The 24,502-nt window shown below is 50.4% G+C and overlaps 1 protein-coding gene across 4 annotated transcripts in view; it reads left to right on the plus strand.

The window, feature by feature from the left end:
* Positions 1-2,635: 2,635 nt before the first annotated feature.
* The window catches only part of Arhgap8 (Rho GTPase activating protein 8), a 41,893-nt gene continuing 20,026 nt past the window's right edge, over positions 2,636-24,502 (plus strand). Inside the window, exons 1-3 of one of the 4 annotated variants that reach the window (XM_075960215.1) lie at positions 2,636-3,011; positions 16,209-16,355; positions 24,142-24,229. In XM_075960215.1, coding sequence (XP_075816330.1) covers positions 16,277-16,355; positions 24,142-24,229 — 167 coding nt within the window. In that variant the 5' untranslated portion in view covers positions 2,636-3,011; positions 16,209-16,276. Of the gene's footprint in view, positions 3,012-3,796; positions 3,915-16,208; positions 16,356-24,141; positions 24,230-24,502 lie in introns of those variants that run through there. The other 3 variants (XM_075960216.1, XM_075960217.1, XM_075960219.1) reach the window with 3 other exon arrangements.

Here is a 24,502-nt window from a genome sequence, read left to right on the forward strand (position 1 = left end):
TAATTTTTTCCCCTGATGCTAGCTTTGTCTAAGAGACAACTTAGCCACTTGGATAAAAAGCCAGAGCAGTGACAGAAAACCTTCCCTGGCAAGTGCGAGATACCAGGTTCAATCCCTCATATTGCCAGGAGGAAACAAAAAGTCCACTTTCCCATCAAGATGCGTTGACTCCTGTGGAATAAAAAACTCGAGCTCAAACACTAAGAGTTGGTATGAGTGCATACGGCTAAAGTAAGAAGGCCTCGGGGCAGGTCTGACCCAGGTAATGTGCAGCGTTACCACAAACCCAGGTCCTTGCCAAGTCTACCTCATCCTAAGCCTAGATCCCACCCTGGTGACCAGACGGCTAGTGATGTGGGTTCAGAACATGATGCCCCCAAATATGGCTCTTGGGAAAGTTGGTTAGAAGGATTAAGTTCAACCTAGGAGACACATCTGGACATGACTAAGAGGGTGATGCCAAAAACTTAGGAGAGAGGACCCACCTTGAATGTGGGTGTCACAATCCCATGGGCTGGAGTCCCAAAGTGAAGCAAGGAACAGGAGAGATGGCTCTGCCTTTAAGAGAGCTTCCTGTTCTTGCAGAGGACCTCAAGGTTGGGTGGCCTACATTGGCTGCAACTCTAGTTCCCAGGGATCCATCACCTTCTTTTGGTCCCTGAGGGTACCTCTATACACACATGCACACACACACACACATGCACGCACACACACACACACACACACACACACTAAATATAAAAGAAAAGAACGAGAACAAGCACCAGCATGTCTCTCGCCACTGCCATCCTGTTGTCCCCCTAAACTGTGAGCCAATATGAACCCTTCGAGCCTTAAGCTGGTTCTGTCATGGGCATGTGGTCACAGAAACAAGACATGGGACTAACTGATACAGGGCTTACACCCTCCCCTTTCCTTTCTCCCCTGACCAGGTCACAAGATTCCATGAGAGGTGCCTCATTACACCCAGAGACATGGGGACACAGTGGAGGGGTTAACTTCCCCCAGTTTATTACCATTAGGTCATGACCTTTTGCCTGCCAATCTTGTTCCTCCCTGACTAATACCCTTCCTCAAACTCAAGTATGAAAATTCACAATGCATCTATTTCTCTGGGTCTTCCTTTCTTTATGAGGTTTTCCATGTCTTGCAAAACTTACACGAAATAGGACTGAGAGGTGGCTCATTGGTTAAGAACATTGGCAGCTCGAGCAGAGAGACCTGGATTCAGTTCCCATCGTCCACATGGCAGCTCACAACCCTGGTAACTCCATTTCCAGGGGGATCTGATGCCCTCGTCTGGCCTCCATGGGCACTTAATGCATGTGGCATATAGATATGCGTCAAGGCAAAACACCCACACACTTGAAATAAAATAAGTTTAAAAAATTTAAACTCGGGTTGGAGAGATGGCTCAGAGGTTAAGAGAACTGGCTGTTCTTCAAGAGGTTCTGAGTTCAATTCCCAGCATCCACATGATGTCTCACAACCATCTGTAATGAGATCAGGTGCCCTCTTCTGGCAGGCAGGGATACATGCAGGCAGAACACTATACATAATAAATAAATCTTTTTTTAAAAAAAGTAAAAAAAAAATTAAACCCTTCCACAAGATAATTATGCATGCTACCCACTTGTTAATCTGTCTTCTGTTAAAGAGGCTTCAGTTACGGGCTCAGCAAAGGAAGGTGGAGATGTTTTGATTCTTTCTACACCTGCAGTGAGCCAAGCTTCCCCTACTAGGGCGCAGTGGTAGATACAGCAGACCATATTTTTCTTTTTCCCACCATCCAGCAAATTCTAACAGATCCGCTGGAGGAGTTTGCCCTCCATGAAGGCCTATGATCCAGTTGCTTCTATAATCAGGAGGTAGTGGCTTAAACCACTGATTGTCCCCTGAGGTCACTACACCCTCTAGAGGTGGGTGGTGTCAATACCGCCCTGTTTTAGCTGCCCTACCAAGGTTCCTCAAAACCACGTCCCATCCATGCAGGGCAGCTGGTCTGTGGAGCTGCCTCATCTATTGGAGAAGAGAAACTTCAAGTGAAGTTTTGCGTGGGGATCCTCAGAAAGGACCCTGTGTGGGAACGGATGGACAGGGTGCAAGGACAGGAGCCGGGAGACCAGTAACTTGACTCACTGGGAAATGGTGGTACTGTGACATACGTTGAAGGAGCCATCGGGCTTGAGAGTGGACCACACAGAAGATGTGAGGACTCAACAGTTTGGACCCTACCATTGGGAGAATGGGATGGGGAGGAGTTTGGGAGGTGAGCTCGTCGCTCCAGAGGTTGGGTATCCAGCCGAGATCTAGGGGCCTGAGCTTGGGATTGGGGTGAGAACTGGAGGTCATCAGAGTTGTAGGTTGGTGGACAGCAAGTGGATGCCAGAGGCGAGGTGTGTGTGTGAAAAGACACACTGGCCCAGCAGGAGATCAGGAAGTGGAGGAAGCGGCAGCCCGGAGGCAGAAGTGCACTCTCTGGTAAAGCCACTTTCGTGCCTCCCTCCTCCACTGGTCTGCTCTCTTTAGGACGTCGAGGACTTCTTGTGCCTAGAGGCAAGTCACAGGAGTGTGGGAGTGGTTCCGAGACTCCAGCCCCGGCTTCTCTGGCCTTGGGTAGAGACAGTGGCAGAGGCAACTGAGCAGAGAGACTAGAGAGCCTTGTAACCGCAGCCTGCATCAGGCCTGGGACTGCGGGTCAGACCATCCGGGATGCGGGCTCAGTTTCCTAACTCAGCACAGATCTCCGGTTTCCCGTCTCATCCAGCGCATCACGAATGAGGGTAAATCTGCGGGCTGGCAGCGAGTGTGGAGGTGACAGAGGGCCAGTATCCGTCGGCTCTCTCCAGCTACGAGCAAGAGCCACCTGCCCTGGTCCCGCCCACCCTGAGGTCTCCCGGTTGCGCGCTTTCTGTCGTTGGGCGGGGCCTGTCGGGGAGGAACCTGCCGGAGCCTGGCCAGGTGAGCGGTTGGAGTTGCAGACACCAAGTGAAGAGCGCTGTGGTCGTAGGGTAAGTACCCCTGGGAGAGCTGCTTGGGTGGGGGAGTCGCGACTCCTGTGCCTCTGACCCCAGCCTCTTCCCACTCCACCTTCCCTTAGCTGTCCCTCCACTTCCCACTCTGTCCCTCGCCGCTTCCTTCAGACACGGGTTTGGTCCCCTTTGGATCACCGAGGTCAGGCACCCGTCGATTCCTACACCACACCTGAGTGCATCATGGTAGCATCATTCCCGTTTCACACATGGGAATACTGAGGCCGGGGCGGGTGCTGAGGATGCACGTGGGGCCCCGCGGCTGGGGTCTATCTGGTTATTTTGTCACTGGATGCAATTCCCAGTTTTATAGGCCGCGAGCTTCGGAATTACCCGCTGAGGCAGGGCAGACTGCGCGGACTTCTTTCGCTTTCCCAAATCTGGCAAAGGCCTCCCAAGAGTGTTGCTGGCCGTTGGGGCTCTGCTGGGAAACTGCGGAGGCCACCAGGGGGGAGGGGTGGCATTCCTTCGTCCTGTTCTGTTTGCTGGGGTGGGGAAAGGGCCTGGCCGGTGCCAGGCTGCAGACAGGTCTGCTCTGAGACGAGCAGATTCTGCTTAGTTGGGCGCAGTCAGCGAGAGTCAGGGCGAACTTGAGTCCAGGTAAAAACTCAGTTCATCTCAACAGTTTGGAAAGTAAGCAACATTCACTGGCCTCTGTTGTTTCAGGATATGCTTGGGAGTTCCCTGTGGAATGCCCTGACAAACCCTCCCCACAGTCAGAGCGGGGATGGGGGAGGGGCAGGGGACTGAAAGTCTGAGGCCAGCCTCCAGCGGGCTCCCAGCTCTCAGGAGTCCAGAATCAGCTCTCCGTGATCAAAGCCAGGGGCTATGGATACTTTCCTGGAGTAGCTGCAATTGAACTGGAAGATGAGTTTGAGATAGGTAGGTGGGGTGTGGCTCTTAGGTTGTTAGGAGGTCCAGGAGAGGTTGAGACCAGCGTGCCCAGGCTGTGTGCTTGGATCAGCTCACTGTAAAGCGCAACTTCGGAGAGCTGTGTAAAGTTGGGGGGCTCCCCTGGCTAATCACCCTGTGAGTCCTGGTGTTTATGATTGCAGGTTTGGTGTACCCTGTCAATAATGGACAGAGAGGTGTCTTCAGTTAAAGAGGACGGAGGGGTTAGGGATGTAGCTAAATTAATAGAACTCCTGCCTAACATACACTAACCCTGGGTTTGCTTCCCTGTGACACATGAACCAGATGTGTGGTGGCCTGAGGTTGTAATCTCAGCACTTATCTAAGTGAGGATAAAAAGCTACCCTTGGCTACATATTAAGTTTGAAGCCAGCCTGGGTGGGTGAGACCCTGTGTCTAATAAGAAACCAAAATATAGGATAGTTAAGAGCTGTCACCTGGAGGTGCCTGACCACACTAGAAACCTATCCCAATCCTAAATCGCCCTCATTTTATTAAAGGGGAAACTGAGGCACTGGTCACATGATTCAGGTAAAACTTCAAGAGGATTTGGAAGAGCTTGATTATTTTATTTTATTTTTTATTTATTTATTTATTTTAATATTTATTTATTTCTTATGTATACAATATTCTGTCTGTGTGTATGTCTGCTGGCCAGAAGAGGGCATCAGATCTCCTCATAGATGGTTGAGAGCCACCATGTGGTTGCTGGGAATTGAACTCAGGACCTTTGGAAGAGCAGGCAATGCTCTTAACCACTGAGCCATCTCTCCAGCCCCCTTGATTATTTTATTTTGTTTGGAGACAGGTCTTACTGTTTAGCCCAGGCTGGCTTTAAGCTTGAGGTAATCCTCCTGCCTCAACCTTCCAAATGCTGGCATTAAAAAAATGAACTAGTGGGCTGGAGAGATGGCTCAGTGGTTAAGAGCATTGCCTGCTCTTCCAAAGGTCCTGAGTTCAATTCCCAGCAACCACATGGTGGCTCACAGCCATCTCTAATGAGGTCTGGTGCCCTCTTCTGGCCTGCAGACATACACACAGACAGAATATTGTATACATAATAAATGAATAAATAAATATTTAAAAAAAAATGAACTAGTACACCTAGCCTAATTAGCGGATTTTGGGCTGGCCACGTCGCTGTGGGGAGCAGCCTCAACATCTGCAAAGCTCCCAGCAGAGGTCAAGTCATCCTTGCCTGCTGATGGCCTCATTCCTCACTCAAATCAGCCTCCTGAGATGGTAGTGGTACTGTCCACTTCTATAGATGAGGAAACCAAGGCAGAAGAATCATAGGCTCTAGGGCTGGTAATTGGAAAGCCAGGCTTGGAATCTGTCTCTGCGGGAGCAGGCTGGTGTAATTTGGAGATTTTGGAAGCCCTCTGGCACGCGCCCACGCTTCCAGATGTCTGCATGAGAGGCAGATGTGTACCTCCACACTTTGGCCCTCAATGATCTGAGGAAGCTCCTGTTGGCTTCCACGGAAAATGGAAGTTCGCGAATAGGCAGTGTGAAGCAGTTGAAGTTTAGTTAAAAGCAGAAAGCAAGGTGCTCAGGAAAAGAGAAACACACAAGAGGAGACCTCACAACGAAGAGTCGTGGTTTATTAAAAGAACTTTCAAGGGCTGGAGAGATGGTCCAGCACCCATGTAGTCGCTTGCAACCACCTGGAACTCCAGTTCCAATGGATCCAAAACCTTCTTCTGACTTTTCAAAAAAAAATTTATGTTAAATTATGTGTGAGGAGGGAGTGGGTATCTGCATACGAGGGGCAGGTTCCTGCAGAGACCATAGAGGGTGTCAGATCCCCTGAAGCTAGCAGTTGTGAGCTACCTGATGTGGGTGCCGGGAATTGAACTTGAGTCCTTTGCAAGAGCAGTACATACTCTTAACTGCTGAGCCTGAGCCATCTCTCCAGCCTCTAAAAGGCATTTGTTGTTGTTTTGAGACAAGGTCTCTCTGTGTACCCCTTACTGTCCTGGAACTTATGTAGACCAGGCTAACCTCAAACTCACAGAGATCCTGCTGTCTTTGTCTGAATGCTGGGATTAAAGGTGTGTGCCATGCCACCATGACTATCCACTAAAAGATATCTTGACATAAATTTTAGGCACTGGGGTTTAAAGAAAGAATAGCTCTCAAGGAAAGGTTAAGATATATCCAAGTGTGGTATGGGCTTCTCAAGGGAGAGCCAGTAAGAGTCTTAGCATCAGCCATACGGACCATTTTCATGGCTTTCAAGTTATATCTCAAAAGGTTGCTAAGAACCTCCTCTCTCTGCCCCCTCTTTGCTAGGTAAAATAATGGGGTGGCTCTGGAGGTAGGTTATATTCTGATAAAGTTAAACCAAGAGCCTCTAAGATTACACAAGGGTCTTAGGATGTGTTTTACTGTAAATGGGGTTTTGGGTGAAAGTCCTAGAAAATTGCAGGTTTAGAGCTAGGGATGGAGAAAGACCTTAAGAGGTGTTGAATGTGCTAGAATTCTGCTTCTCACCTAGGGAGAAGCTTCAAGCAGACTTCTGGGCGAGGGCTCCTTTCCTTTTCCATGCCTCCATTATTTTCCATGTCTTTCTATCCTGCGTCACAGGCGTTAGCTCAGGGATAGAAATAAGAAGTTGTCTGTCTCTTATCTATCTCCCCCACTATTTGGTTGAATTTGATGCCTGTGGAAGATGTCCCACAGGTATCTGGAATCTTCTTGGGTGGCGGCCGCGGGTGGGGACAGACTTGGATCTGGGGTACTGTGTGGAACTTCTAATAACCCATTTGTCCAAGTTTCTGGGTTCCTTGAAGCAGGGTTGGGTGAAGGGCTCTTCCTGAGCCACTGCTTTGGGTCCCCATCTTCTCTCACAGGCATCCTAAGGCGGTTAAAGCTTGGAGGATAATGTGTGTGTTCAGTGGAGGCTGTGCAGCGGTTAACAGCTGGGGATGGGTGCCCACACGCGGGCCACAGGCTGTGTGACCTTCAGTCAATTGTTAGCCTTGTTTTCCTCGGAAATTCCAAACTCCAGAGTTATGGAGGGGTCAAACTGAGTTGATTTACCCAGAGTGTCCCAAAGAGGCCCCACAGTTTCGTGAGAGATCACGTTTGTTAGCTTTAGTCTGTCTGCGGCCTTGCAGAGCAAGCCTAGGTGTTGTTTGTGTGCCGCTGTTCCTTCCCTGCTGAAGGCCAGCCAGCGCCAACTTGGGAGCAAGAAACGACCTTTCAGTTGGAGGGAGCAGGAGCCAGGAACTCTCAGAAGAAACTGGTTTGACAGGTCTGGATTCTGGAGACTTCGAGGAGCCACCATTGCCTTTTCTCCACCTGCCTTAAAATTAAACTCTACCTTGTCAATGCAGCAGGGACGGGATGCCTGGGCTGGGTTTTCTTGGGTTTGTGGTCTGTGCACCCCCCCCCCCGACCTCTCAGGCTGCTCAGGGGGGTGTGTGGGTGTGTGTGCGCGCGTGCATCTGTTGGTCAGTACCCTCAGAGGCATCCCATCCCTAGTGTTGGAGTCCCAGGCAGTTGTGAGCCATCTGATGTGGGTGCTGGGAACGGAGCTCAGAACCTCCGGAAAAGTGGGAACTCCCAACTACCGAACCATATCTCCAGCCACCAATTTATTAATTTCGCCATAATTTTTTTCATTATGCATACATGTGTGTGCCCATGTGTCTGTATGAGCGCAGGCTCCCAGGGAGGCCGGAGGGGGTTTGGATCCCCTGGAACTGGAGTCACAGATGACTGTGAACTACTCTGGAAACTGGACTTCAGTCCTCTAGAAGAGCAGTAAGTGTTCCTAACTACTGAACTATCTCTCCAGCCCCTTTTCATCTGATAAAGATTTATTTAATTATTTGTATTTTATTTTATTTAAATAATATTTCTTTCATTTATTTTACATGCCTATCACATTTTCCCTCCCTCCTCTCCTCCCGTTCTGTACCCCAAGATTGACTTACTTATTTATTTTTATTTTATGTGTATGGGTGTTTTGCCTTTATATATGTCTGCGTGTGCAGTGACCCAGAGGGCGTCAGAGCCCCTGGATCTGGTATTGTGGATCGTTCTTAACTCCTGTGAGGAAGGACGGAAGGTCGAGGTAGGACTGTTGAACCCAGACTGGACTAGGACTTGGGCTTCAGCCAGTGATGGCAGTTGACGCTGTATGGATCATTTGTCTTGCGTGGGGCTGTGTGTTCCAGGTAGCAAGAACAGTGTGTGCAGAGGCTCTGAGGTGGCCGCAGTGTGGTATGTGAAGAGTGCCTGAGGACCATGTGGCTAAAGCAAGAGGCATGGGGTAGAAGTGGCTGGTCTTGTTTCCTGGAGGGCAGCATTTGAGTGGGAGATGGGGACTTCAGGCTGCTCCTGCTGAGAAGAGACTTGAAACAGGAGGCATTGGCCAGGCACTGGGCAGGCATCAGATGGTTATGTCTAGTGCTTGGGGAGTGTTCTGTTTGCTTTTTATTCTTACTTAACACACCTAGAATTACCTAGAAAGAGGGAACCTCAATTGAGGAATCACCCAGCTCAGATTGGCCTGTGTGGTCATGTTTGTGTGGTATGATTGATGATTGATGTGGGACGGTCTAGACCACTATGGGCAGCACATCCATAGGTGGGTGAGCCTGGGATATTTTAGCAAACTAATCAAGCTTGAACCAGTGAGCAAACCAGTAAAGAGCATTCCTCCTTGGGTCCTGCCTTATTTCCCTCAATGCTCAACTGGGACCCGGAAGGGTAGGATGAAATAAGCCCTTTCCTCCTCAAAGTTGCTTTTGGTCAAAGTTGTTTTTTGTTTTTGTTTTAAATCACAGCAACAGAAAAACAAACTAAGACAGGGATGCTTGGGACTGAGACTTCAGCATCCTTTCGAGAGAGAAGAAGGCCAGGGCCCCAGGCCAGCACTGAGCATGGGTGGTGGAAACTATGATAGAGGTACCAGCTGTGCCCAGATGGTGATAGGAGGGGCTCCAGGTGTGAGGGTGGACTAGATGGGAGGGGCTTTGAACTCCAGCCTCCTGCCAGTTAGCCACAAGGACTTCACCACCGTTGCCCTTCCTACACCCTGGTGTCTCACCTAGATCACCTATCTCTCCCTCTGGACAAGTGAGTAAGGTCTGTGTGTGTGCCCCTTGCCAGCACCAGGGACCTTGTGGCCTTGGTGGTAAGGAGCGGGCAGTGGTGGAGGGCTTGTGGCCACTAGTGTGGCTGAGACAGAAAGATGGATCCTGCTGTGGTGTCTGAGGCAGATCTGACCAGCGCATGCCTCTTTTTTTCTGAGCCTGAGAGGGTTAGGAAGGGTGGTGTGGGGCCCCTCTCCTGAATTCTGAGAGAGCCTGGAGGTGGGCACATCCGCCGAGTTCTTTATCTGTGTGCCCCACCCCCCATGGGCTGTGCTGTTTAAGGTAAATCCGGCATTAATTTGCCTGAGGTAAATAGGTGTTCATTTGTAGCGACAGCATTAAGATAATTGCTACGAGGGTCTGTTTGTGTAATATGCAAACACATTTTGACAGCAACAAACCATTTTGCCGTGAATATAAATAGACCCCTTGGGTGGTTTGGAGCCTGTTTTGCATAGCACGTCTGCTGCTGGATCGCCTGTTCTGGTCTTGGGCACCAATGAGGACCGAAGCTCTCCCAGCCGCACAGATGCCGAGTGCTCCCCCAAGAACAAGCCCCCACATGGGGGAGACTCCTGGAGTCCGCTGGGCTACAAAGGGAGCAAGTGGAGGCAGTGGACACAGGCAGAGCCAGGCAGGCAAGACAGGGCTGGGGCTCAGAAACGCTGAGCAGTGCAGAAGATCTGTTTGCCCTGTGATCTGTCACTCTGGCATTTATGAGGGAGGGGCTTTGACTATGCTGGCCCTGCATGGGGCACGTGGGGCGTCTTGAGTCCCTGGGAAACTTTACTCCACCTAGGGAGCCTCAGAAAGCCAGAGAGTTATGAGTTTCTGATCATCCTTAGAGCGATTGCTGTGATGTGGGGGCTATTGCCAAGAGGGTTGATACTCCTGCGGGAAATGGAGAATTCCCCTCCAGAGTGAGGATGGTAGATAGCGGCCAGACCATGCCTGCAGCCAGGCTGGGACAGGAGCTTTAAGATGTACATTGGGGCGAGTGAGCCGAGATGGCTCAGTGAATAAGAGCACTTGCAGGGCAAGCATGCAGTTCTGCGTCCAGATCACCAGCACCCTTGTGAGAGGCTGGGTGTGGGCATGCACCTGTAACCCCAGCCCTGCCTGCACAGGTGGCCAGAGACAGGAAGACCTCTGGGGTTTGCTGACTGCCAACTGAGCTTTGGGTTCAATGAGAGATTGTGTCTCTAGGGAATAAGGCAGAGACTGGTAGGATACCTGATGTCTTCCTCTGACCTCTGTGTTTGCACGTATATGCAGTCGTGCGTGCACGCGCGCACACACACATACACACACACGTACCACATGCCAGATATATATGGAGTATGGAGATTGGAAGCCGTGTGACTCAGTGGAAGAGCAATTATTGCCTGGCATATGCTAGGACTGGATGTGTGTGTGTGTAAAATGAGCATCATTTGCTATATGTGCTGAGCTCTTTCAGCTACAGATGAGTTTATGTTAATGAGGTGACTCAAAATAGTTCCAGCCTAGCTTCAGAATGGAGCCTAGGCCTGAGGAACCAGCCTGAGCTGGGGCTGGAGGCTTAGATAGCACCTGCCTATGTTAAAGGGGGTCATGTGACTTAGATGCCAACATCACCCACAAATATCTTCACAGCAGAGACTAGTGTTTGAACAGACACCTGGGCACTGGTGGCCCAACCAATTGACACATGCAAGGAACCCTGTCATGGCCCTGTGTGTACAGCCTCACCTTGGAACAGTCACTCCTTAGGGACCTCTATTGGTTAGCATCACCAGTGACTCCTAGGCTTGGAGAAGGCCAGGTAGCCACGTAGTACCTGATGGAGACAGGATACAGGATAGCCATATGGTACCTGATGGGGACAGGATACAGGATAGCCATGTGATACCTGATGGGGACAGGTTACGGGATAGTCATGTGGTACCTGATGGGGACAGGATACAGGTATCTTTATAACCTTCTAGACCTCTCAGAGGCAGTATGGTCCAGCTTTCTTCTTGGGTCTGTTCAGACCCCTTCCTCTGTCCTCCCTCCCACTGTGCACATCACCAAGTCAGGTGAGGCTGAGAGCAGTGCAGGATTCTGGAAGAGCCTTGGTTTAATTCCCACGTGATGGCTGCAGCAGGAAGGGGGCACAAACCCCTTCCTGCCAATGGTGCAGCAGGGCTGACAATGCAAACTTTAGAACAAAGCATTCAGTCTGTGCCAGGCGATAAAGTGCTTGCTCTTGTAAAGGCAAAAGGATCCACATACTGGTTGGCTAAAGCAGAGGACAGATGAAAAGGGAGCCATCATTGCTGCAGAGACCTTGGCTGTGGGCTCTGTGCAGCTACTTGACCCAGTGGATAGCGTGAGGGCTGGCCTCTCAGCCATTACTGGTTCCTGGCCAGCTGCCTCAAGCAACATGTGTCCTGGGCTGTGGGCTCTGAGGGCCAAGTTCTTTTGCTGGCTTTTGTAGTAGGTTTTCTTTGCTAGGTGTGGACGCAGGGTCCCAGCCTGGGTATCATCCCATGCCAGCAAGGTCCCCAGTGAGCCGCTCTCCAGCGTGGATAATTTTGCACTTGAGGAGTGCTAGAGAGAAGGTGAGCTGATGGACCCTGGCACTGATGTCCTGCGCCCTGCCAGGAAGTGAACCTGATCCCGAGTATGCATCTGAGGCCTGGGCCAGTGACTCCCCAGCTCAGGGCCACAGCATCTAGAGTTAGGTGACACAGTACAGGCTTGGGGAGACAATGGGGAGGCCACAGGTCAAGTCTCTTGTGTGAAATATAGGAGGGCTGAGGTGTCTCAGCTGTCCACATTAGAGTAGGAAGGAATGTCACAGGGAAGGATAGGGAGGTAGGTGGCCTGAATTACAGGATTCGTGTGTCTCTATGTTTGTTGCAGGTCTGTAGAAGGGATTCATGGGAGACACAAGACCTCTCCCTACTTGTCTCTTCTGGGCATCATACACTGGCTCTCTCTCTCTCTCTCTCTCTCTCTCTCTCTCTCTCTCTCTCTCTCTCTCTCTCTCTCGGGACCTTTGCCCTCTCTTCCTCCCCCATTCTGGATGCCTTTCTTTCAGGATCTCCTGCCAGCCTTGCCCTGGCAGCCCCAGGGACTTGGCAATAAGTTAGCAACCACCCTGCCTATCTGCCCACCCACCCAGATGGAGCAAAGCTCCAGGCCAAAGCCACACAGCAGCATGACGGCAGAGTCCTGACCTGGGGCACAGATGGCTGAGAACTTTAGGGAGGGTAGAGGAACAGCATGGGGAGGGAGAAGGGTGTGTGGCAACTGGACAAGAAATCTAGAAATGTCACTGTTGACACAAGAGAAGCTATAGCAATTCCTCCTGATGGCCTACTCTCCTGCTAAAGATGACCAGTTTAACAACACCCATGCGGGGAGGGGGGTGCTTCAGCAGGGAGAGCTCACTTACATCTCCTCACCTGATGGAGAACTTCAGAAGCACAGAACCAAGAGTCTTCCTGCCCTGGGCACTGACCTGTGCGTGACCCTGGGCTGGTGTCTGCACTGAAGCAACACAGAGCTTCTCCCCAGGGCATTGTGGTTGAGAAGGGTGCTTCCCCTCAGTCTCTGCTTCCCGCTCTTAAATATTCTTTAGCCTGAAGATTGGAGGGGGGTGTTTTTATTTTGAGACAGAGTCTTGCTGTGCAACCCACACTGGCCTCACCCTTACTGGTCAGTATCATGAGTTCTAACATGTTTCATACCTTAGCCTAGAGAGGTCTAACCTCCCTGCTTATCCGCATGCAGAGCTGCTGTGGTGTCTGTAGTGATGTCTCCTAGTGACGGTTTTAGTTTCCCATCTGTATTTGAAGATGTATACTCTACTCTGTTTTAGTCACAGCACTGAAGTTTGATTCTCTCCCTCCCTCACCCCGCCCCCTTGTGTGTCTGTGTATCTGCAGAGGCCAGATGTCAATGTCCAGTGTCCTCCTTGGTCACTCTTCACCTTATTTTCTGAGACTTAGATCTTGTTGATTCCACTAGACTGGCTGGTCAATGGGCCCCAGGGCCCTTCCTGTACCATCTCCCTGGTTGCTGGGCTCGCAGGTGTGTTCTGCTGTGTTTTGCTAATAAACTTGGCTTCTGGAGGATGTGAGCTCAGGTCCTCATGAATATACATTGAGCCATATCCTCAGCCCTGAAGTTCTTTGGTGTAGATAGGAATACTAACTTGTGCCATCCCTAAAGCTTGGTTCTTACTAATTACTCTAAGTGTCAACCAGAGCTTTAAGAACAGAGTTTAAAAACAGGACAGAAGTTTTGTGATGCAAGGGTGGCCTGGGACTTGCTAAAACAGCTGGGTAGTGGCGATGACCACCTTTCACCCCAGCACTTGGGAGGCAGAGGCAAGCAGATCTCTGGGAGTTCGAGGCCAGCTAGTCTATAGAGTAAGTTCCAGGACAACATAGAGAATCTCTGTCTCAAAACAACAACAAAACAACAACAAAGAAATGTAAAATAAAGAAAAAATGACTTATTTTAATTTCATAAACATGAGTATTTTGCCTGCATGTGTATATGTGTACCATATGCATCTAGTGCCCTTGTAGGATGGAGGAGGGCACTGACGCCCCTGGAACTGGAATTACATACAGGTGTCTGCTGGAACTGAACCCAGGTCCTCTACAACAGCAGCCAGTGCTCTTAACCGCCGAGGAATTCTTCCAGACCCTGTAGAATGGTTTAAATGATTGTTGTTAGAAGTTTTAAGTACATTTATTTACTTAGATATTTTTGGGGTGGGTGGGAACACACACAGGTATGCCACGACCTGCACTTGGAGATCAGAGGACAGCTTGTAAGTTCTGTCCTTCCACCGTAGGTTCTGGGCATGGAACTGGGGTTGTCAGACTTAATGGCTACCTGAATCATCTATGGATCCTACTTTTTTTTTTTTTTTTTTAGCTCTTTCTTCATCATTTGGAAGAGCTACTTAAAACAGAAATTCTAAGAGGGTGGGTCTCTTCAGGCAGTCTGCATAAACTGAAGACAGAGAACACTCTGAGTCTTCTTGTTTCTCAGACACGTGTCTTAAGACCCACACACACTGGCCTCAGTTTATAGGTCTGTGGGGATGTCAAGGGTCCACCTGCCCAACTAGCCTTTAGTGGATGTGGCTACTTCTCCCCTCACAGTCTTTTTGGGGTATAACTAGAACATCTCCCTTGGCCTGCATATGCTCCTGACAAGTTCTGTTTGCACGTGTCTGAGGGATGCTCAGTTCCCTTCTCCATGGCGGTCAGCCCTCATGGGGCCCCAGCACTTGGCAGCTTTTGTAAAACTTGGCATCTAACACCAGCCAGTGGTGACAGCAGACAGCATCCAGCAGCAGCAGGTGGCACTTACTAGTGTGACAGCCCTTAAGCCTGGGTGCCAGGATCCCAGCCCTCCACAGTGACTGGTGTGACAGCTCTCAGGCAGGGGGGTCTGAAGCTCTGAGCTTTGTGACAGCTCCATGGAGCTTCTCCTAGCAGCCAGAGCCCTCAGCTTCTTCAGACCTGTGCAGCTCGTGTCTCCGCCACATTGGTTCTTCATGGCTTCCGCCTTAGCAGTCTCTGTAAATCTTCATCTGTATTCTTGTCTGTTTGTTGTTTTATTTTGAGAAAGCATCTTACATATATTCTTGGCCAGCCTGGAACTTGCTACATAGATCAGGCTGGCCTTGAATTCATAGGCATCTGTCTGCCTCTTTGCCTAAGTACTGAGATAAAGGCAGGAGTCACCACACACAGCTCAGACACCCTCTTATTGATTCTCCTGTCTCTATGGCTGCTGTTGCCACCACCTCCCCTTCTTCCTGTTACCTGCTCAGTCCACTCTACTTATAACCCAAGTCAGAAAACACCCCAGTATGGAGAAGGGAGGTAGGCATGAAGTCCTGTCTCTAGTAAAGGAGTTGTTGGGAATTGGTAGTTACTAGGAGAGGGAGGGCCAGGGTTTGTTTGTTTGTTTTTGTTTTTAAGAATGTAACCCCTGGGACTGGAGAGATGGCTTAGTGGCTAAGAGTTCTGGCTGCTCTTCCAGAGGTCCTGAGTTCAATTCCCAGCAACCACATGGTGGCTCACAACCATCTGTAATGAGATCTGGCGCCCTCTTCCGGCCTGCAGGCTTACATGCAAGCAGAACACTGTGTACATAATAGATAAATCTTTAAAAACAAAACAAAAAGAAAAAAGAATGGAGCCCCTGGAAGTGAACCATGCTCCAGTGGAAGGCCACAAATCTAAGAATAGATGGGCAGCCCAAATTTGACTTTCATGGCTATAGAGAAAGAAACAGAAGACACAAGTTGGGTGGGGAGAGAAGCAGAATTGGATCTTGGAGTAGTTGGGGGGAAGGGGGTTGTGATCAAAGCACACTGTATGAAAAAACTAATAAAAATGAAGAGGAAAAAGTAGTCAGGAATGAGCAAGAAATGTACTCCAGAGAGAAGCCTTTAATGGGCCCTGGGGGCAACACAGGAAACTGCCTTCCTCTGACTCACAAAGGGCTGCATTCACATAGCCTACTCGTATAGATAGACGGGAACAATGGCTGTGGGAGCCGGGCTGGGGCATCTTTAACAACTGTGGCAGGCCTTCATTCAAACAAGGGACTCTGTCAGTCCCAGCCTTTTGCTGGGTCTTCCTCAGATCTGGGTAGAATTGGCTACAGGGGCACGGCACGCAGAGAGCACGGAGGCTGATGGCTGGGTGTTGGAGTGGGTGTGGCTAGACAGCTTCAGGAGACCAAACTGTGGCGGAAGTCCAGGGCTGGGTGTTGAAGTGGGAGTGGCTGAACAGAGTGTTAGGAGACAGCACTGTGCTTCCAGGGCGAGCAGCTGTAGTTGCCATGGGACTTCCTCGAGGCCCTGTGCAGCGTTCAGAGCAGCCATGCGTGGCTGGCTACGTGGAGAAGAATCATTCACTCAAAACAGCAAGGGTACCAGGGAAGGATCTAAAAGCTATTGACGAGGGAGTCAGCTTCCATCTGACTCTCAGCATCTCAGTTTATAACAAACATACCCCTGGAAAAGGATCGTTACACTAAAGGCTGACTATGAATGGTGTTTCAATAGCATCTAAGAGTGATTCGTCAATGCTTAGCCATAGGTCCCCCTAATCTAGCTTGCCTCCTGACTCCCTTTAACCTGTATCCCCAGCAGAGCTACAGAGAGACAAGGAAGCAACAGCCACACTGGGAGCCACCGGAGGGCCCTCAGCGGTGTCCATGGCTGGCCAGGACCCGACGCTGAGCACGAATCACCCATTCTATGACGTGGCCAGACACAGCATCCTGCAGGTGGCAGGTACGTGAACCATCTGACTGGTCCCCGGATCGGGCAGTACAGTCTTCTAGGCCTTGCAGGATGGTGGGCCTCTCAGTCCACTATGACTGTTTCCAGTGACCACTTAGTGTAGGACACATTGGGCAGTCTCCCACTGGGGTCATTCTTGCCACAAAGGAGGTCACCTTTTCCCCTCCCAGGGCCTCATTCAGCATTCAGTATTGACTCCTGTCTTTAACTCTTGCCCCTGAGTTTCCAGTAGGCTAAAAAAGGGTGGTTCTGGACCAGGGGCCACCTTCCCTCCAGGACTCCTTAGGAGTCAGTTATATCCTCCAGGTGCTGCCAGATATGGCCTCTAAGGAATACTACAGCCTTTCCAGGGCCCCACGGCCAAATCTGGAGACTTGTTAAAGGTAACTAAAGAAAGGCATGGCACCTGAGTGGGTGCTTTTGGCCAGTCAAGGCGCCGTAGAAGCCATGGGGACTTCAGCACACTAAGTGGTCAAATGGAATGAGTGATGTTTTGGGGTCTGAGGCTGTGGCCTACGGGGTGGGGCTCAGTAGAGATCATGTGGGGAGGAACAGACGGGAGAGGGAAGGTTCTGAACCTAAATATCAGAGAAAGGAGGTGGGAGGCAGGCTCTTGGAGCCGTGGAGGGGAAGAGAAGAATATGCCAGACCTGAGGCGACAGGTGTCACGATCATTCCACCCAGCACAGCACAGCCTTCTGGGCTTTCCTGCAGGACAGACGGACTCTTGCAAGTTTTCCCATCTCCCTCCAATTTTGAGGGAACCCTTAGCAATGCTAAACACAAAACCCCAAATGGACCAACTCCCACACCCCTTGAGTAGAGCCCTCAGACCCTTTGCTTTGTTTCACCGGACAAGATGATGAACACATTGTGCCTGCTCTAGGTGACAGCTCTGGGAAACCTTCCTTTGGGCAACTGATGGGGTTCCTCTGGCCTGGAGACAGGGAGGCAGCTAGTGACGCTGTGCTATAGACAGGGGGAGCCACCAGGAGGGGATGAGTCCCAGGCCTGTGGAATGTGCACTCACGGATAGTGTTCATCTCCTGCTGCTGATCTCATTTTGAAGCCTGTGTGATGCTCCAGTCTGTGTTGTTGGAAGGGACGTTTCTTGTAGTGACTGGTGTTGTGAATGCAGATGTGACGCTAATAGCCTCATAAGGCGGTGTATGGCTTAAGAGGTAGAGGGAGGTAGGGGAGGGAAAAGGAGAGGAAGACAGCGTGTCTTCTCTGGGGTGTCTCCTGCCTTCTGAGGAGTGTGGAAACCCATTTGGAGCAGCGGGGGACAGCCCTCTGTGGCTGCTGGGGCCGGGCAGAGACACCTCATCCCATGCCTGCAGGAATGGAATCTCCTGGCTTCTCCTGCCCTGAGATGCTGTAGCCCTCAGTGAGCAGTGGCTAACTGATCTTTGGATTGGGCAAAGGGGGGAGGAGGAAGAGGCCACAAACAAGAAGATGGCGCTGAGGATCCTGGACCTCATGGATGACGGCATGAGGGCTGCAGGACAGAGAGGTCAGAGGGAAGCAGAGGAGGGTGGGAGCCACAGGCGGCCGCTCTTCTGTAGGACCCAGGCTTTGTGTGTGTGGAGAGACCGGCAGACTGATGCTGTGGCCTGGCGGATCTGGTCTGACTTAGGCTTGGGGAATGCCCCTTGGGTTTCTGACCTTGCTGGGCCATTTAACTTTCTCTTTCACCATTTAATCACTGTGTCTTTCGAGCAGCAGTGGCCCTCAGCACAGGCTGCAGTTGCCTTTGGAAGCCAGTGGCCCAGGCAAGAGGACCCAGTTTGGAAACCTCGCTGTTTTCTAGTGTTGTGCCCAGAGCCCCTGCTGGACAAGAGAGGGGACTGTGTGGTGGGTTAGAATACAGAGCTCTAAACAGGCAGCGGCCTGGCCAAAGTTCTTAAGGACAGGAAGATGAATGGATGCTGTATTTACAAGCAGATTGTTCTAGAATCTTAAACATCCCAGACTCTGGAGCTCCCCAGAGGAAGGATGGTGTGGTGTTGTACATACCAAACAGCTTCCCAGCTGCAGAGGTGAGAATTAGGAGCCCACCCAGGCCCATGCAGTCAGCGCTCGTGATTCCGGCACATTCTGGTTCATTCCCTTTCTGGGCATGCATCCTTCCGTCTCTGCATCACGTTTTGGGGGAGCAGGGGAGGGAGCCCTGAGGATAGCTGTAAACACTTCTTTACAGCACAAGTGAGTCAAGACAAAGAGAGCCTTGTTGTCTTTTGGGTCCCGTTCTTCAGGCAAGCAGTCAACCATGATTGGACCTACAGAAAAGGAGGGATCCCTCAAGGGTGCTGGAGGGGGTCTCTTCAGACTTGTCAGGGATGAACGAGGACTGTGGGTATCCAGCCTGCTGGGCCTCCAGAGGCCTCTGGGATGGGGCCAGGCAAAGGTGGGAGGAAGAAGAGGCCACAAACAAGGGGAAAAGGTGGCACTGAGGAGCCTGGACATCACAGGTGGGGGCATGGGGATGCAGGGAGGAGAAAGGACAGCAGGTCTCCCATACAAGGCAAGCCAAGGAGATGGCAGGAGCCACCGATGGCGGCTGTTCTTTGGGACCCAGGCTTGTGTGTGAGACTTGCAGACTGATGCTGAGGTCTGGTGAGCAGCAAGGACTACCTTTGTCCTGTGCCATGGTCCCTGCTATAGATGAGAGAGGCTGTGGGATAGAAGATACCTTCTTAGTTCTAAATAGAGACACGTGTGCCCTTCATTCTGAGAACGGATATGGAGACAGCTCGAGGGGCAGTGGCTTCCCCAGGAGAGGACAGCTAAGCCTCGTCATAGCTCTGTTTGCATAGCTCTGGCCTCTATCCCATGGATTCCTATACATTGGAAGACGGTCGTGGATGCAATAAATTGAATTATTTCTCTCCACGGTCTGTGCAAACTATAAATGAATCCATTTCCCTCCACCAAGCTCTGTTTTCTAAGACTCTCTGGAATACAGAGAAACTAAGTAAGGTTATGGATCCAAGCGACAGGTAACAGCACTAGAGCTGCTGGGACCGAGTTTCAGACAGCAGACATTTGCCTTCACGATTCTAGGGTTCAGAAATGAGAATCCAAGGTGTGGATGGCCTGGTTACTCCTGGAGGCTCTGGGAAAATTCACCCCAGTCTCCCCAGCATCTGGGGTTCCTGCATTGCTTTGACCTCTTGACCTTTGACTCTCACTGCACTCCCCACCTCCTGTGGTCCATGGCTGTGTCCTTTCCTAGATCAGTGTCTCCTCTTTGTTCTAAATCCGGGAGGGTCCTATCTTGAACTTTAACCTAATTAAATCTGTGATGACCCTATTTGTAAACAAGGTCACATTTGAGACTCTAGGAAGTCACGAGTTGCTTTGGGAAGAAAGGAACAGTGTTCAACCCAAAGCTCCCTCCATAGCTACTTTCCCTGAAGTCTACCCCGATGTCCACTCAAGGGCAGCACTGCCCAGTGTGATGGAAATGCCGTGTCCACCCAATCCAAGATGCTTGCGTCTCACCATGTGTCACTACTGAGTCTACAGTGTGTGTGGCCAATACCCAAGAGTACCGGATGCCCATGGCAGCCGGCAGCCTTTTACACACCATGATTCCACAATACACTGCCTATTGTTGCTGGGTTTTCTTTCACTCTAGGCCCACATTGGGTTTCAAAATGTTGTTTTTTGTACTCTTTTTTTTCCCTGGCTCTTTGTTTTTTGGAGGGATCCACCACCCAGCTCCCAAATAAATCACTCACAGAGGCTTAATCTTAATTGTAAACACCTGGCCTTTGCTTGGCTTGTTTATAGTCAGCTTTTCTTAACTGTAAATTATCCCTGACTACCTTTTGCCTCTGGGCTTTTTCCTTTTCTTACTTCTGTATAACTTAACTTTCACTCTTATTCCATGGTTGGCTGAGTAGCTGGGTGTCTGACCTCTGATCGCCTCCTCTCTGTGTTCTCTCTTGCTCCTCCCTCCTCAGTCTCTTTCTATTTATACACTCTAACTGGAAGCCCCGCCTATCCTTTCTCCTGCCTTGCTATTGGCCGGTCAGCTCTTTACTAATTAGACCATCAGGTGTTTTAGACAGGCAAAGAATGACAACTTCACAGAGTTAAACAAATGCAGCACAGACAAAAGCTACGCATCTTTACATTGTTAAACAAATGTTCCAGAGCATAAGCAAATGTAACACACCTTACAATAATAAGTCTACAACAGTCTGTCTTCTCTCTGTGTGCATGGGTGGTGTGTTCACAGATGTGGGCACACTGTGGGGGTCAAGGGGCAACAGCTTGATTAAAAGGACAGGTGAGTTTGGATGTTGGGGGAATCAGGAGGGGTGACATCCAGGGCTGGGGCAGGAGGATGCCTTCTATGGAATGAAAGTCAGATGTGATGGTCATGTCTGCAGTTCTAGTGTTTGGAGACTGAGGTCGGCGGGTCAGCGGTTCTGGAGAGAAGCAGCCCAGCACTGCCAGATTTCTTCTCTTTGGAACCTCTACTAGAGTAAAGCTGATCTTGTTTGTTTTGTTTTTTCAAGACAGTGACTCTCTATGTAGTTCTGGCTGTCTTGGAACTCACTCTGTAGATCAGGCTGGCTTTAGACTCAGAGATCCTCTCGCCTTCGCCTCCCAATTGCTGGGATTAAAGGATTCACCACTACACTCAGCTAAGCTGGGTCCTTGACTGCACTGCAGAAAAGAATTTCAGGATGTAAATAAAAAAGAATAAAAAAAAATAAAAATTTCAGAACAATTCAAGCCAGGCTGTGGTGGCATATGCCTTTAATCCTAGCACTCAGGAGGCAGAAGCAAGTGAATCTCTGTGAGTTCAAGGCCAGACTGGTCTATATAGTGAGTTCTAGGACAGCCAGGGCTGTTAACAGAGAAACCTTATGTTGAACCCCCTCACCCCTCAAAAAAGAACAATCCAGAATTAATCAAGTTAGGAAGGTTTTGTTTGTCTTATGCTATGTGTGTGGGTGTTTTGTCTGCATGTATGTTTGTGCACCACATGCTTGCCTGGTTCTGTGGTGGCCAGAAGAGGGCGTCAGATCCTCCGGAACTGGAGTTACAAATGATTGTGAGCCATTATGTGGATGCTGGGAATCGAGCCTGGGTCCCCTTCAGAAGCTGCCATCTCTCCTGCCCTCAAGGTAGCGAGTCTATTGAGCATCTAGGGAAAGGCTCTCAGGGAAGGGGCAGCACACACCTGAGTCCCTGATGCGTCTTTACAATGGTTGTCTGTATGTGGTGCCTACAGAAGCCAGAGGGCACAGGATCCTGGAACTGGAAATACGGGCAGTTTTGAGCTACCTGATTTGTGTGCTGGGAACCAAGTCAGGGTCCTCTACAAGAGCAGTAAGCGCTCCTACCTGCTGAATCATCTCCCTAGTTCCAGCGGTTGTGTTTATGATTCTGTGCCTTTTTACATTGTTCAAATAACGTCATGCAGGACGAGGTTGAAAGATTAGGCAAAGTTAAAGGAGCAAGGAGATGGGAAAGGTCTTACCACACAAGCTGGAGCACCCCAGAGCCCCTGTAAAAAGCCGGGCAGAAAGACATGCTCCTATATTCCCAGCACTGGGCAGGTGCAGACAAGCATCCCCGGGGCTCCCTGACCAGCTGCTCCTGTGGAACCAATGAGCTCCAGGCTTAGTGGCACAGCCCGTCTCAAGAAACAAGGTGGAGACTGAGGAAGGTGCCTGATATCAACACAGCCTCTACCTGCACACACAGGAATATGTACCCGCTCTACAACACACACACACACACACACATACCATTATGTACACGCTCTACAATACACACACACACACACAAACACACACAATAGGATTATGTATACACACTACAATACACACACAGAGGAATATGCACACTCTACAACACATACACAGGAATATGTATATACTCTACAACACACACAGGACTGTGTACACACTCTACAACACACACAGGACTGTGTACACACTCTACACACCCACAAAGATATGGGAAGCTTAACTATTGAAGTTTTAAATTTTAAAATTTTTAGGGCCTGGAAAGATGACTCACTCAGTGGCTAAGAGCACCGTCTACTCCTGCAGAGGTCAGGAGTTTGATTCTCAGCACACACATGGCAGCTCACAACCATTTGTAATTCCAGTTCCAGGGGATCTGATGCCCTCTTCTGGCCTGCGCAGCAATGCATGCACACGACATACAGACATACGTGCAGACAAACACCCGTATACATAACATAAACCAATTTAGTTGGTTTTAATAACCTTGTTACCTTATTTCTTTTCATTTCTTTTGTGAATGTCATCGTGAGGTGGATTTATGGGTTGCATGGCTTAAGTTTAGGGATGAGAGAGGAGTGCTGACTCAGCGAAACTCAAGGCCACAGCATTTCTTTCCTAAGCAAGCACAGCCCATTGGTTTCTGGTCTGTGTTTTAAGAAGCCTTTAGAAAACACATCTTTGCACGATCAGCCCTTTTGTCTGTGTTGAGTCAAGAGTCATCAAGAAGGACAAGCAGGATTCCAGGCTGAGGTCATCTGTCCCTTCCTCTGTCTCCTTTACTTTTCCTCCTGACTCAGGAGGATCTCCCATTTCAGGCCAGCCTGGGCTACATATTCGGGCCTCGTTTCAAGGGGAGGGTGGGTACTGTTGAGATGGCTCAGTGGGGCAAGGTGCCTAGCATCAAGGCTGAGTTTGTGGGTCCCACATTCGTGGAAGGAAGGAACCAACTGTTGCATGTTGTCCTTAGCACACGTCCCAGTTGTGCTCACCTGTGCCCTGTGTTTACCTGTGACACAGTTTGCAGGTCAGAGATAGCTCAGCCCATTATTTTCTTCCTATGTCTCTAAGGCAGAGCTGTGGATAAAGCCCCGAGGATCCAGCGGGCAGGGGCTGTGGCTCCAGGCTGCTGTTCCCCAGTATAACATGTTGCTAGTCCCGATCCTGCCTTCCACTGTGCACTCCGGGTTCCATATAGAGAGAAGAAAGGTCCAGCTGTGGCCTGAGGAGTAGCAGATGCAGCATCTGGGACCCCAGCAGCTACCTGTCCTCTGGAGAGAGGCTGTGTGATAACCAAGTGCTACCGTGTGCCTGGCCTGTGCCTGGGTTCAGGGGCTGGCCTTCAAGTCCACTTGAGAGTCATCTGAAAAGGCTCCTGTCACCAAGGCTACCATGGCTGCCACCAGCACCATACGTATGCTGGGACCAGCTTTCTTCCTCCCTAGCCAACAGAGCTGTGTGTACTCTCTCTGAAGCCGAAGACTGTTCCCTGTCCTGGGTACAAGGAGGCCGGAGCTCTAGATCCGGTGGCCATTGCCAGTCCTCAGGATGCCTTTGTCCTTGAGGCCTCGTGGCTGTCTTGTGTATTGAGAACTGGTCACAACACAAGGTGACTTGACCTCCACAATGCAAGAAATAGCAAGCATGGGCCCCTGTACTGATGTGTGGTCCTGTCCTGTCCAGAGGCAACTGTCCCTTGTACTCTCTGGCCTTCTCCAAGACTCAGAGTTCCAGGAAAACACTGAGGGGCACAGTGAGAAGGTAGCTAGATCCTGTACTTGGAATCAAATGAAGCTAAAGTTAAACCCACGAGCTGCCAGCTGATGGGACCTGGCACTGATGAGGTAACCTGGCAACCCCAGTGCTCCATCTGATAAATGGAGTGATGGACAGTCGGAAGGTTTTCTCAGAAAATGGGCACATCACATACTTCCCTTGGATGTCAGCTGCCAAGCCCCAGCTTCATGCATCCTAACTCCTAGTCACACCTCTCTCTGTCCTTCCAGGGGATGACCGCCAGGGGAGGCGCATCTTCACGTTCAGCTGCTGCCGCTTGCCACCCTCGCACCAGCTCAACCACCAGCGCCTGCTGGAGTAAGTACTCCCCTACACTCTGCCCCATGCGGCTGCCTCCCAGTGTGGGCAACTTTGTCTCAATCCCCTGTGTGGGTTTGGAACCACGCTAAGCTCAGGATCTTCTGAATCCACTCCAGAGCCATCTGGGGAGGTTCCCCCCACCACAACTACCATGGCTTCACCAGCAGCGGTAGAATGGTGGACGTTGGCTTGATTCCAACTCTTAGCCAACTGAGCTATGGGCACTGACCTCTGAGTCCCAGACAGGATGGTCCCCTGTGCTGGATGCAT

The sequence above is a fragment of the Microtus pennsylvanicus genome, chromosome 2 (genome assembly GCF_037038515.1).
Source record: "Microtus pennsylvanicus isolate mMicPen1 chromosome 2, mMicPen1.hap1, whole genome shotgun sequence".
Taxonomy (NCBI): domain Eukaryota; kingdom Metazoa; phylum Chordata; class Mammalia; order Rodentia; family Cricetidae; genus Microtus; species Microtus pennsylvanicus.